We start from the raw sequence: 12,299 nt of genomic DNA on the forward strand, positions 1-12,299 counted from the left end.
CCTCCCAAGCATCCATTTTCTCCAGATGAACTGATCTCTGTAATCTGGAGATTGAGTATAATTCCAGGGGATCCACCTGGAGATTGGCATCCCTACCTCATGATGTCCAAGGGGAACTAAAAGAGAGCCAGTGTGGTGTAGTGGTTAAGAGCAGTGGTTTGGAGCGGTGGAGTCTGATCTAGAGAACTGGGTTTGATTCCCCACTCCTCCACATGAGCGGCAGAGGCTAATCTGGTGAACTGGATTTGTTTCCCCACTCCTACACACAAAGCCAGCTGGGTGTCCTTGGACTAGTCACGACTCTCTTAGAGCTCTCTCAGCCCCACCTACCTCGCAGGGTGTCTGTTGTGGGGAGGGGAAGGGAAGGTGATTGTAAGCCAGTTTGATTCTTCCTTAAGTGGCAGAGAAAGTCGGCATATAAAAACCAACTCTTCTTCTTCTAAAAGAATTTTGGAAAGGTTAAAGACATTTCTCATCTGAGGTTTGCACATCTCAAAGGCCTCCCTGCATCCATATTTCCCTCTAAAATTAGATTTGAAAACATGCTACTGCATGAGAGATGTTTTTCTAATATGGCAGATTTCTGTTCTCTAAGAAGTCCCACCAGAGGTGATAGGTGTAAAGAAGAAACGCTGAAAGGTATAAAGAAGTTATGCTTAAATGCTTATTTGCATACAGGCGCTCTTTTTGCACTGGAACGGGATAGATGTAAGCGGCATGTGTGCTGCAGCCTTTATCTGGAAGGTTCCAGACAATCCATTTTTCTGCAAACGGCAATCAACATTAGCATGCCTCTCCGTTCAGTTTCTTGGCACTCTGCCCAATACAGAAGCATCTGGGATTTCATGTTTTGTTTCAGTGGTACCCCTTCCATAGACTTTAATTAGCTATGTTTGAGCAGGTGATGCTTCTAGTGTGCTTGGGGATGGGTTGCATGTTTTTTTTTTTTTTAAAGGCAACATTTAGACAAGGCAAGATTTTGGTATTGTTCTTTCACTAACGGGTTCCAAGGTTATTGGCACCTGTGGGTTTAATGGGTCTTGTATTGAAATGAAAGACATGTGGACTAGAAAATTTTCCTTACATGAATTTTCTTGTACAAAATAGAGTATGGGTTGGATCCAGGCTGAATTCTCCATCAGTGGGGCAGAACTTGCCTGCCCTCCTCCACACACACACCCCACACACACTGTAGCCTACCGAGCTCCATAAAATTCTGCTCCTGGGGATTCGGAAACTCTGAGCAATAACATGAAGGGGGGTCTACAGCATGAAGGGGGTATTGGTGGAAAATGACATTTCATCTGCATTCAGTCCTATATATTTTAATTGTTTGTCCAGCTATGTTAGTGTTGAGTCTTATTGTGGCAGTAAGGTGTATGGCAGCTATACAACAGTTTTACAGCAAGGTGAGTTCGCAAGATAAACACTGCTTTCATAAGTAGCCAGTAGTTGTTTTCTCCTCTGAAGGACACAGGAGAAGCCAGGTAGAAAATACAAACAGGAATCCTTGGAATTCCCTAAATATCGAACAGCCTCAGCCTTGGCCCGCTTTAATGCCTGACCTTCAGTTCTTCTAGCTGGGAGATATTCCCCCACCCCCTATTCTCAACTGGTTTGTCCTTGCCAGTCAAATGCAGTTGAAACAATTACGCATGCTGTTGTTCTGTTCATTTTATAAAGGCAAATATTCTTTATATGTCTTCCCAATTTTATCCACTTTTCCAGGTAGACCTGACAAGTTTCATATGCCCCTTCTCCTTTCAGATCACTTTAAGAAAACCACCTTTAATGTGGACAAATTTTGTTCTTCACCTTGTTTAATAAGGAAACACCTGGTTAAATGTTTTTATTAACTACACACGTAAGGTTGAATTTAGTTTATAACGAGGTTATGATTTTTTTTTACTGTACGTGCATATTTCCTTTTGCTGGTTGCTGACTGTTGATTATGTTATCGCTGATCTGTGATCGAATTACAATTAAGTAAATACAAACAGGAATAAGATAAGTATAGTTGCTTGCGTCGCTTCACATTTTGCTCTGGATCTTCCAGACACATTTTGTAAATAAATACTTCCTTTTTAAAAACCAAGGGGCCATCTCAGTTTGTGTTTGCAGTTCAAAAAAATCCATAGAGCTGAACCGCATGACCATTTTTGCTTCCCTGTGATCATCCTCAGGCACTCCCATACCAGGACTGTGTTAAGAAAACTATACATAAACCATTGTTAGATGGGACCATTTTACACTCACTTCCAGAATCACCACAAATCCTCTCCCCTTCCAAGGGCTGCCAGCTCAGGGTTGGGAAATACCTGGAGATTTGTGGGGTGGGGAGCCTGGGGAGGGACTTCAGCAGGGTATAAGACCATAGTCCACCCTTGGATGCAGCCATTTTCTCCAAGGTAACTGATCTTGATGGTCAGGAGATCAATTGTAATAGCGGGAGATCTCCAGGTGCAACCTGGAAGCTGGCAACCCTGCCTCTTCATCACGTCCCATGTTCCAGCCCAAGGGAGTCCTCCTTGGCCCTGGCTGGCTCAGCTTCAACCGTCAGCTGATTCCTTCTGGATTTCTCCCTACGTAGGGCAGCCGGGCTTCTGAGGTTCACTTGTCAGTCTGTCTGCCTTGGCACTAGGTAGCACTACCCTCTGCCTTTGCGGGCCTCCGGGGCTTTAGCTGATCCCTGCCTCCACTCCTGTGGTTTCACCTGAGTGCTTCTGCTGGCCACATCTCATTATCAGCCAAGCCCAGACTTCTGCCGTGTAGTCCACGCAGAAAATGTGGCTATTGCTTGCAAATCAAAATGTGCACGTGCAGTCACAATGGCTATGATGTTGGGAAAGATACTTAATGCTGTCTGGAAAATCTTTATCTACATTTTAATTTGTTGACTGTGGCATTCATATCCTGACGGGTTTTGATGAAAACTGGATGGTTTTTTCCCCCTAACCTCTGGTTCATCTTTGTCCACTGCTTTCTCTCTTATTTTTACAACAGCAAATGGAACATCAAGCAGCCAGCTGTCCACCCCCAAATCGAAGCAGTCCCCAATCTCCACACCTACCAGTCCAGGGAGCCTCCGTAAGCACAAGGTATTACGTTTCTTATACCTTACCAAACCTCCTTCAATCCGCTTTGATTTTCTGTGAGAGAGGTGTGTGATAGAGATGGTAAATACAGCAAATAAATCTGGGCTGAACTAACCTCTGCTGCACTTTAGCACTACCACTGGGCATATGGCCACGTGTGGTTCTGCAACTCAGCAGGAGGCATATTGCATGAGGATCTAGGGTGGTTTTATTCCACCCGGCCCTACAAAGCTGCAGGCTCTAACCTTGCTACTTCAGTCAGAGTAATTTGTAACCCAGGCACTGACCTTGTGTTCAGGCTGTTCTACTCGTGGGCCTTCCAGATTATTTCCTTACTACCAGCCCTAATATGTTTCACCAATCCTGTCATTTATGTGCGGGGGGGGGGGGAATCCTATAGTAATAATCTAGAAACTAGACTATTATCGATAGTCTCTAAATGTTTGCTCATTGCACTTTTTAAATATTTTGTGCTTTTTATGATTTTGTGAGTCTTGCTATCTGTTGATTTTTCAATCATTGTGCTGTACTTTGAGTACTGTGCTCAGGGAGACCATTTTATAAAGATAAATAAGTAAAATATGTCCTAGAGCAAGGGTCACCAACCTTTTTGAGCCTGTGGGTACCTTTAGAGTTTTGCAAGGGAGTGATAAGCACCACCCTAAAATGGCTGCCATAGGAGGGGAAGCCAAATAGAATCTTAAGAACATAAGAACATAAGAAAGGTCAAGCTGGATCAGACCAAGGTCCATCAAGTCCAGCAGTCTGTTCACACAGGGGCCAACCAGGTGCCTCCAGGAAGCCCACAAACAAGACGACTGCAGCAGCACCATCCTGCCTGTGTTCCACCGCACTCAAAATAATAGGCATGCTCCTCTTGATACTAGAGAGAATAGGTATGCAGCATGACCAGTATCCATTCTAACTAACAGCCATGAATACCCCTCTCCTCCATGAATATGTCCACTCCCCTCTTAAAGCCCTCCAAGCTGGCAGCCATCACCACATCCTGGGGCAGGGAGTTCCACAATTTAACTATCGTATGCGTTGTGTGAAAAAATACTTCCTTTTATCTGTTTTGAATCTCTCGCCCTCCAGCTTTAACAGATGACCCCGTGTTCTAGTATTATGGGAGAGGAAGAAAAACTTCTCCCTGTCCACTCTCTCCAAACCATGCATAATTTTAGAGACCTCTATCATGTCTCCCCTTAGCCGCCTTCTTTCCAAGCTAAACAGCTCTAAGCGTCTTAACAGCTCCCCATAGGACAGTTGCTCTAGTCCCCTAATCATTTTGGTTGCTCTTTTCTGCATTTTCTCAAGCTCTGTAATATCCTTTTTTAGGTGTGGTGACCAGAACTGTACACAGTATTCCAAGTGTGGTCTCACCATAGATTTGTACAAGGGCAGTATGATAGCAGCAGTTTTATTCTCTATTCCTCATCTAATTATAGCCAGCATGGAATTTGCCTTTTTTACAGCAGCCGCACACTGGGTTGACATCTTCATTGAGCTATCCACTACCACCCCAAGATCCCTTTCTTGGTCTGTCGCTGCCAGCACAGATCCCATCAGTGTATATGTGAAGTTGGGATTTTTTGTCCCAATATGCATCACTTTACACTTACTCACATTGAATCTCATTTGCCATTTTAATGCCCATTCTTCCAGTATGCAGAGATCCTTCTGGAGCTCTTTACAGTCTGAATTTGTTTTAACCACCCTAAATAATTTGGTGTCATGTGCAAACTTGGCTACTTCACTGTTTAACCCCAACTCCAGGTAATTGATGAACAGGTTGAAAAGCACCGGTCCCAACACAGATCCCTGAGGCACCCCACTGCTCACATCCCACCATTGTGAGAACTGACCATTGATTCCTACTCTCTGCTTCCTATTTTTCAGCCAGCTCTCAATCCATAAGAGGACTTGTCCTCTTATCCCATGACTATGAAGTTTGCTTAGCAGTCTTTGGTGGGGGACTTTGTCAAAAGCTTTTTGGAAATCCAAATACACAATATCCACAGGCTCACTCCTGTCCACATGCTTATTGGCGTTTTCAAAAAACTCTAATAAGTTAGTGAGACAGGACCTACCCTTACTGAAGCCATGTTGGGTTTTGCCCAACAGACCTTGCCCTTCTATATGCTTGACAATTCTATCTTTAATAATGCTTTCCACTAATTTACCCAGAACAGACATTAAGCTAAATGGCCTGTAATTTCCTGGGTCCCCCCTGGAACCTTTTTTTTATAAATGGGTGTTACATTGGCCATTCTCCAGTCCTCTGGTACAGAGGCTGATCGAAGGGACATATTACATATCTTTGTTAGAAGTTCAGCAATTTCCCATTTGAGTTCTTGAAGAACTCTAGGATGAATACCGTCTGGTCCCTGTGACTTGTTAGTTTGCAGTTTGTCTAGACATTCTAGGACTTCCTGCCTTGTTGCCACTATTTGCATCAGTTCCTCATTTTCCCCTCTCCAAAATCTCTGTTCAGGAGAAGGAATCTGCCCTGTATCTTCAACAATGAAGACAGATGAGAAGAATTCATTTAGTTTTTCAGCAATCGCTTTATCCTCCCTGAGAGTTCCTTTACTCCCATTGTCATCCAATGGTCCAACCTCTTCCCTAGCTGGTTTCCTACTCCTAATATACTTAAAGAATTTCTTATTTTTTGTTTTAATGTGTTTAGCAATATGCCCCTCAAAATCTTTTTTGCATCTCTAATTATCTGCTTGCATTTCCTTTGTGCAAGTTTGTGTTTGCTTCTGCTCACCTCGTTTGGGCAAACCTTCCAGTCTCTGAAGGAAGACTTTTTTCCTCTAATTGCTTCCTTCACCTTACCCGTTAGCCATGGTGGTGACCTCTTGGACTTATTACTACCTTTCCTGACCTGCGGTATACAAGCTAGCTGAGCCTCTAGTAATGTGGACTTGAGTAACCTCCAAGCCTTTTCAAGAGATTTAACCCTCCTAACTGTTCCTTTCAACTTCCTCTTTACCAGTTTTCTCATTTTAGAGAAGTTCCCTCTTTTAAAATCAAAGGTAATTGTGTGAGATTTCCCAGTCACTTTCCCATTTACATATAAATTAAATTTGATGCCATTGTGATCACTATTGCCAACTGGCTCAACTACATCCACATGCCGCACTAAATCACTGGCAGCACCACAGAGTATTAAATCCAGGATCGCCTCCCCTCTGGTTGGGTCTATGACCAACTGTTCGAGGGCACAGTCATTTAGGATGTCTAAAAATTTTATCTCTTTGGCTTGACTGGAGCATACATTTATCCAATCAATATGAGGGAAGTTGAATTCTCCCATTATTACTACTTCATTACCTTTACATGCTTCCCTAATTTCATTCTCCATCTCAAGATCACCCTGAGCCATTTGCTCAGGGGGCCGATAGAACGTCCCCAGTACTAAATCTCCTTTGGGCCCGGAATCATCACCCATAAGGATTCAGTGGACTTATCTTCCCTCCTCATACCTCCTGGGAAGAAAGAAAACCTGAAGAGGGAATGCAGCTGACTAACAGCTAATTCCTGAAGGGGTGGGTGGTTAGACGGCTGCCAGCACAGCAGTCCGAAAACGGAATTAAAATTATCTGTAGCAAAAAACCCCATGGAACTCCCCATATGGTTCTATGGGACTGTGCCACGATTTTGCAGGCGTATCTCGCCACCTGTAAAAAGGCATGTTTTGGGGGCTGAAAGGAGTTAGGAAGCTGCCTAAAGGCAGCTCCTCCCCCATGAACACCTCCCAGGATGCCAGCGCAAGCACTCACACTGGACGTACGCCTGGGGAGGCGGCACAGATGTAGGAGGCTCATACTCTAGCGTGGCGCCCCAGTGGAGTGATAAAGGAACAGAATGGGGGAAATCTACTCATCTGATTATGAGCCAAACATTGAGACTTTAGGGAGGGAAATTTTTTTACCTTACCATAACCTTAAAAATAGTAAGAAAGTATGTGGGAGAATACTAATAGAGAATATCTAAAAAGAATTTTGGATAAACTATCAATTTAGAATTTGCTGCCTTGAAATGTGGGGATATCCACTGGCTTTGAATAAATTTATGGAGTAGAAGTCCCGCCAATGGCAGTGTTTAGGGGCAGGGTATCTTTGAATGCCAGTTGATGGCAGTCATCACCCCAAATCCCCTCACCCCAGTCATGAATAGCCTAAAATCCTAGCAATTCTGCCCCGTTAAGCAATGAAAGAAATGAGGATATCTCAAATGCTCTAAGCAGTCATGCTAATATTCCCTTTTAAGGAGGTTTTTGAACAATGTTGAGGTTATGCTCCATTTTGCAAGCTGTAATGGACTCTATAATTATGTTTTGCTGGCATTGTCATAGCAGTTTTCTGGGACAGGCACGCCTGTAGGAGCTCTTGAGGTTTGCCGGTGACATCCTTTAGTTTTCATGCCTTTGTGCCAGCCGAGAAGGATCGCTTCCTAGAAAGGGAGCCTGTCCTCATTTAAAATCATGGGCTGACGGATGACAACTGTGCTCATTTTCAGTAACAGGTGGGTCTTGAGTACAAAGGTGCATGGATACAGACAGTCCGGACCTTTTTACTTTCTCCATAGGGTGAGCCCTCAGAGGTCAAAACAGAAAGTGATAGCACAAATCCTGAATGTGTTTTTATGGCATGAAGCTCCATGAATTCTGAGATGGCTTTACTGCCCCACCCTGCAATGTGCAGAGAGTGTGATTACTGGAATCTGTGGACCAGAGCTTCACGTGGGGTGGACCCATTATTGCATCTTTCCAGAGGAGGTTTCTGATGCAGGGGGGGGAAATTGTCTTTCCCTGTGTGCCACAGAGGGTTTGGAACATGTGAGGAAGGAGTCAACACTAGGTAGTGCTAGACCCACACCTGGTATCCAAAATGTTCTCTGATATAGTGAGAGAACATTTAGGTTTTCATGTTTTATATCAGCATCCAGTGCCCTGGAGATCCCTTAGGAATTTGCAGAGAGGTTCAGCAATGCTACATATAATGTGCACCTGTGCAGAGTGAATTGTAAACGCCATTTTGACTTCCACTATACATCCGGGACTATTTATTATCAAAGAGGAGTGATTTCATTCCACTGTCTGCCAAAACACTGGAGACTCCATTAAATCACATTCCATATAGGGGGGGGGGAACAGCATGACAAGGCCCTGTGTATGGCGGTATAAAAACTGCCCTTTCTTACAAAAGCTACACACCAGAGAAACAACCCAGAAGATGAGCCTGAATGGCACTGCATTGGCATTAAAAGGGTGGCATGGCTATATTTTGATTAATAGACGGGTATGAGGATATAACAAAGCTCTCCCCCAATCCAAAGTAAATTATTAGGACCATGCCATCGGCTCATGGTCAAATATTTTAGGCACAAAAGGAGACATTTCAAAGGGGACTTTGAAACTCTGTTCTCCTGCTCTCACCACCGCTTATGCTTTCATTCCATGTCATGCCTTGTACAGTGGCCAAGTAGTAGAGCAATTACTTTGCATGCCAGGTTCATTCCTCTGCATCTCCAGTTTAAAAAGGATCAGGTAGTGGAGATGCTGGAACATCTCACCTGAGACCTTGGAGAGCTCCTGCCAGTCAGAGCAGACAATTCCAACTTTGATGGGTCCATGGCCTGACTCCGTATAGGCATAGTTGAACACTGAAGACGCCCAAAGTCTTATTTATTTATTTATTTATTTCGTATCTTGTTATCCCACCTTCCTCCAAGGAGCTCAGGCAGTGTGTATCATTCTCCATTTCATCCTCACAACAACAACCCCATGAGATAGGTGAGTCTGAGAACGTGTAACTGGTTCAAGATCACCCAGAAAACATCTGGAAGAGAGGGGATCTGAACCTGGGACTCTCCAATTCTAGTCTGACACCCTAACCACTACACCACAATGGATTTCATTTTTGTGTACAAGAGTGAAAAGAAAAAAGTCCTGCCTATGGAGACCTTTGCATGTGGAGGACTCTAAAGGTTCTGGCAATCCCATGATACTGTTGTGAGATTAAGAGGCAAAATCTACCAGGGAGGCACTTTCTGATACTGCACTGGATCCACTTGGACTGCTGCATGGGCAACCTGGGGCACTGCCTTCCCTTTGACCAATCAGAAGCAAGAGGAGATGTGGCTAGGGAAATGGGATGGGAAACAGTTTCTCGGGGGTGGATCCCCAGATCTGGAACAGCCTCACCCTGGAAGCTCTCCTGGTGCCTGCTTCATTGCCTTTTAGGCTTCAGTTGAAAAAAAATGTGCCTTCACCCGGGCTTTGAGATAATTTTGTACCCGCTTTCGGTATTTTAACTCCTTTGCTGTGGCCTGCTGTCTGTAATTTATATGTGGCCTGCTGTCTGTAAGATTTTATTCCCTTATCATTTTACTGCTGATAATTTTATTGAGGGGATTTTATTAATATTTTGAATGGTTTAAAACTCGCTTATTGCTTTATTTTCTTGTTAGCTGCCTCGAGCAAGATTCTTTTTTTGAGCGTTCTAAATGAACGAAGTAATGCCCGGCCGCTGCCAGAGTGGTGCCCAAGGGGCAGGAAGGCCGGCATCCTTACTTGCAGGTGCTAAGAGGTGGCATCAGAGCCAGAAGGAAGCTGGACCACCACCATGCCCTGAACATGAGTATGGCATTGACGCTGTCTCAGTGCCTACAGGATAAAGATACGGGCCCCACCAGTCACTGTTCCCACCTTCCATACTTCACTATCTACATCAGGAGACATAAAAGGAAAACAATATTTGCAGTGCAGTCCTAAATGGAGGTTAACCCCTCTAAGCCCACTGACTTGGATGCATTTAGAAGGGTGGGGGGTAAGCTCTGTTTAAGATTTCACCACCTGTTTGCCAGTCTAGCAACTCTAGGCACTTCATTTTGTTATCCAAAGCCACTGCACTGTATCATCCGAAAGGTTATCTAGGATCTTTTGCAATATCACAGAGGGTTCTGGAACACCGCTTTCAGTTCCTGGACATGCCCTAGCATCCATGACACCGGATGGTAGGGCACAGTTCTCAAATGGTGCTACTTCCTTGATGTCTGAACCATCCCAAGCGACCGCTTGGACAGTTGCAACAGCTGTGGCTTCAGCCGATGGTATAGCTAGAGTTCCAGTTAATGTGTGCAAGACTGATTAAAAATAAGCGTTTATCTAGAGAGACTTAACAGGTTTGTAATGTTTCTGTTTTATGTATAGCCTTCCAGATGATGGACCCCCAACCCCACCCTTAGCAATGAGAATTTTTGGAGGATGCCTTGCTTGGGCAACATAGAGAAGAGAATGTTTGGTGTCGGCACCACAGCCTTCTTTTGAGAGTTCCCTTCTTGGCTTCATCCACTGAATATCAAAAAGTAGATGAAAATGTTTAGTTTCTGCTGTACTTTTTAAAGCAGTTGAAAAAAAGAGTGGTGCCAGTTTGTTGTACAGGTTGAGCCTCCCTTATCTGGACATCTGATATCTGGACTGATCCGAAAACTGGACGTTTTGAGCCGGCATGCAGGCATTACTCATAGGCCCTCAGCAGAGCCATTGATGGTTCAATGTACACAAAATATTGTTTAAAATTACATTCAGGCTATGTGTATAAAGTCTATATAAAACATATAAAAATACATGAATTTTGTGTTTAGACTTGGGTCCCATCCCCAAGAGATCTCATTATATGTGTGTGTAAAGTGCCGTCAAGTCGTAGCCGACTTATGGCGACCCCTTTTAGGGTTTTCATGGCAAGAGACTAACAGGTGGTTTGCCAGTGCCTTCCTCTGGACAGCAACCCTGGTATTTCTTGGTGGTCTCCCATCCAAATGCTAACCATGGCTGACCCTGCTTAGCTTCTGTGATCTGACAAGATCAGGCTAGATATATATGCAAAAATTCCAAAATACGGAAAGATCAGAAATACAGACCACTTCTGATCCCAGGCAGTCCAGACAAGGGATACTCAACCCGTACTATGATTTTTGGATTATATCATGCAGTCTTTTCCACTACACTAAAATTAATTTCCACATAATTTTCACTTATAATTTAGAGGAATTACAAAAATATATATAACAAAAATTAAAGCAACCCATTCCAATATTTTAAATTAATGCAAAATATGCTTAAACGTCTTTTTTCCAGCATCATCCTCTCTTCTACCAATTTATGTTCAGCCCTGATGTCGCAGACATCTTTGGTGGTGGACAGGGCCATCAAGCCACAGCTGGCTTATGGTGATCTCAGAGGGCTTTCAAGGCAAGAGACATTCAGAGCTGGTTTGCCATTGCCTGCCTCAGTGTGGGCTGAGCTATTTCGGAGAGAACTGTGACTGGCCCAAGGTCGCCCAGTAGGCTTCATGTGGAGGAGCGGGGAATCGATCCCGGTTTTCCATATTAGAGTCCGCCTCTCACAACCACTACACCATGCTGGCTCCCTCAGACATCCTTACTGTAGATTAAAATTGGGGTGGGTGGGTATTATTTTATATCTTACCCAGTTGAGGGGAAGGATAATTTGAGAGTTAGGCGGACCAGTGTACATAAAATATTTTCACGTATGCAAGTCTCAATTCCGCCCAAGTAATTTCTTGTAAATGCAGAAGAGGCTAATTGGGGGGAGTTAACACTTCTTTTTTTCTTCTTACAGGACTTGTACCTGCCTCTGTCCTTGGATGATTCTGATTCCCTTGGAGACTCCATGTAAAGAAACCCAATTGTCTGTGTGTATAATACACACTCTGTTTTAGATGCAGTGCAGTCCTTCTGCCAAAAAGGAGCAGAGAGGTCACTGGTGCTTGCAAACCAATCCAAGGACACAAAGTTATGTCTTTTTCCTCCCCTTATGGTTTATCCTCTGTGCCACAAACCAACACCCATCAACCAACAGAGATAAAGGGATACCATGATATGAGTAACTTCATAATAGAGCAAAATGGCCACTGCTGGCAATTTGAAGTCAGGGTGTTCTTGATTTCATGCCCTTTCAGATGTCTCTTCTCCTATTCTGGGGTGCTACATTAACCTTTGGCTGCAGGATAGGTGTCCTCCCTTTGTTTTTTTGTATAAGCTTTGCATTAGCACATGTCATATTTGTGATAGCAAATGTTCTAATTTTGTCCTAATGCCAAAAGGGAAACATTTCCTGCCACCAGCACCTTTTCCCCAGATACTGATGAAAACCAGCAGCAATTCTGC

At 43.9% G+C, this 12,299-nt stretch overlaps 1 protein-coding gene across 2 annotated transcripts in view; it reads left to right on the forward strand.

The window, feature by feature from the left end:
• The window catches only part of DCX (doublecortin), a 145,184-nt gene extending 133,153 nt beyond the window's left edge, over positions 1–12,031 (forward strand). For both annotated transcript variants that reach the window (XM_056859395.1, XM_056859396.1), the window contains exons 6-7: positions 3,004–3,098; positions 11,752–12,031. In XM_056859395.1, the coding sequence (XP_056715373.1) occupies positions 3,004–3,098; positions 11,752–11,808 (152 nt within the window). In that variant the 3' untranslated portion in view covers positions 11,809–12,031. The remainder of the gene's footprint in view (positions 1–3,003; positions 3,099–11,751) is intronic.
• Positions 12,032–12,299: the final 268 nt, after the last annotated feature.

This window comes from Euleptes europaea, chromosome 13 (genome assembly GCF_029931775.1).
Source record: "Euleptes europaea isolate rEulEur1 chromosome 13, rEulEur1.hap1, whole genome shotgun sequence".
Lineage (NCBI taxonomy): Eukaryota > Metazoa > Chordata > Lepidosauria > Squamata > Sphaerodactylidae > Euleptes > Euleptes europaea.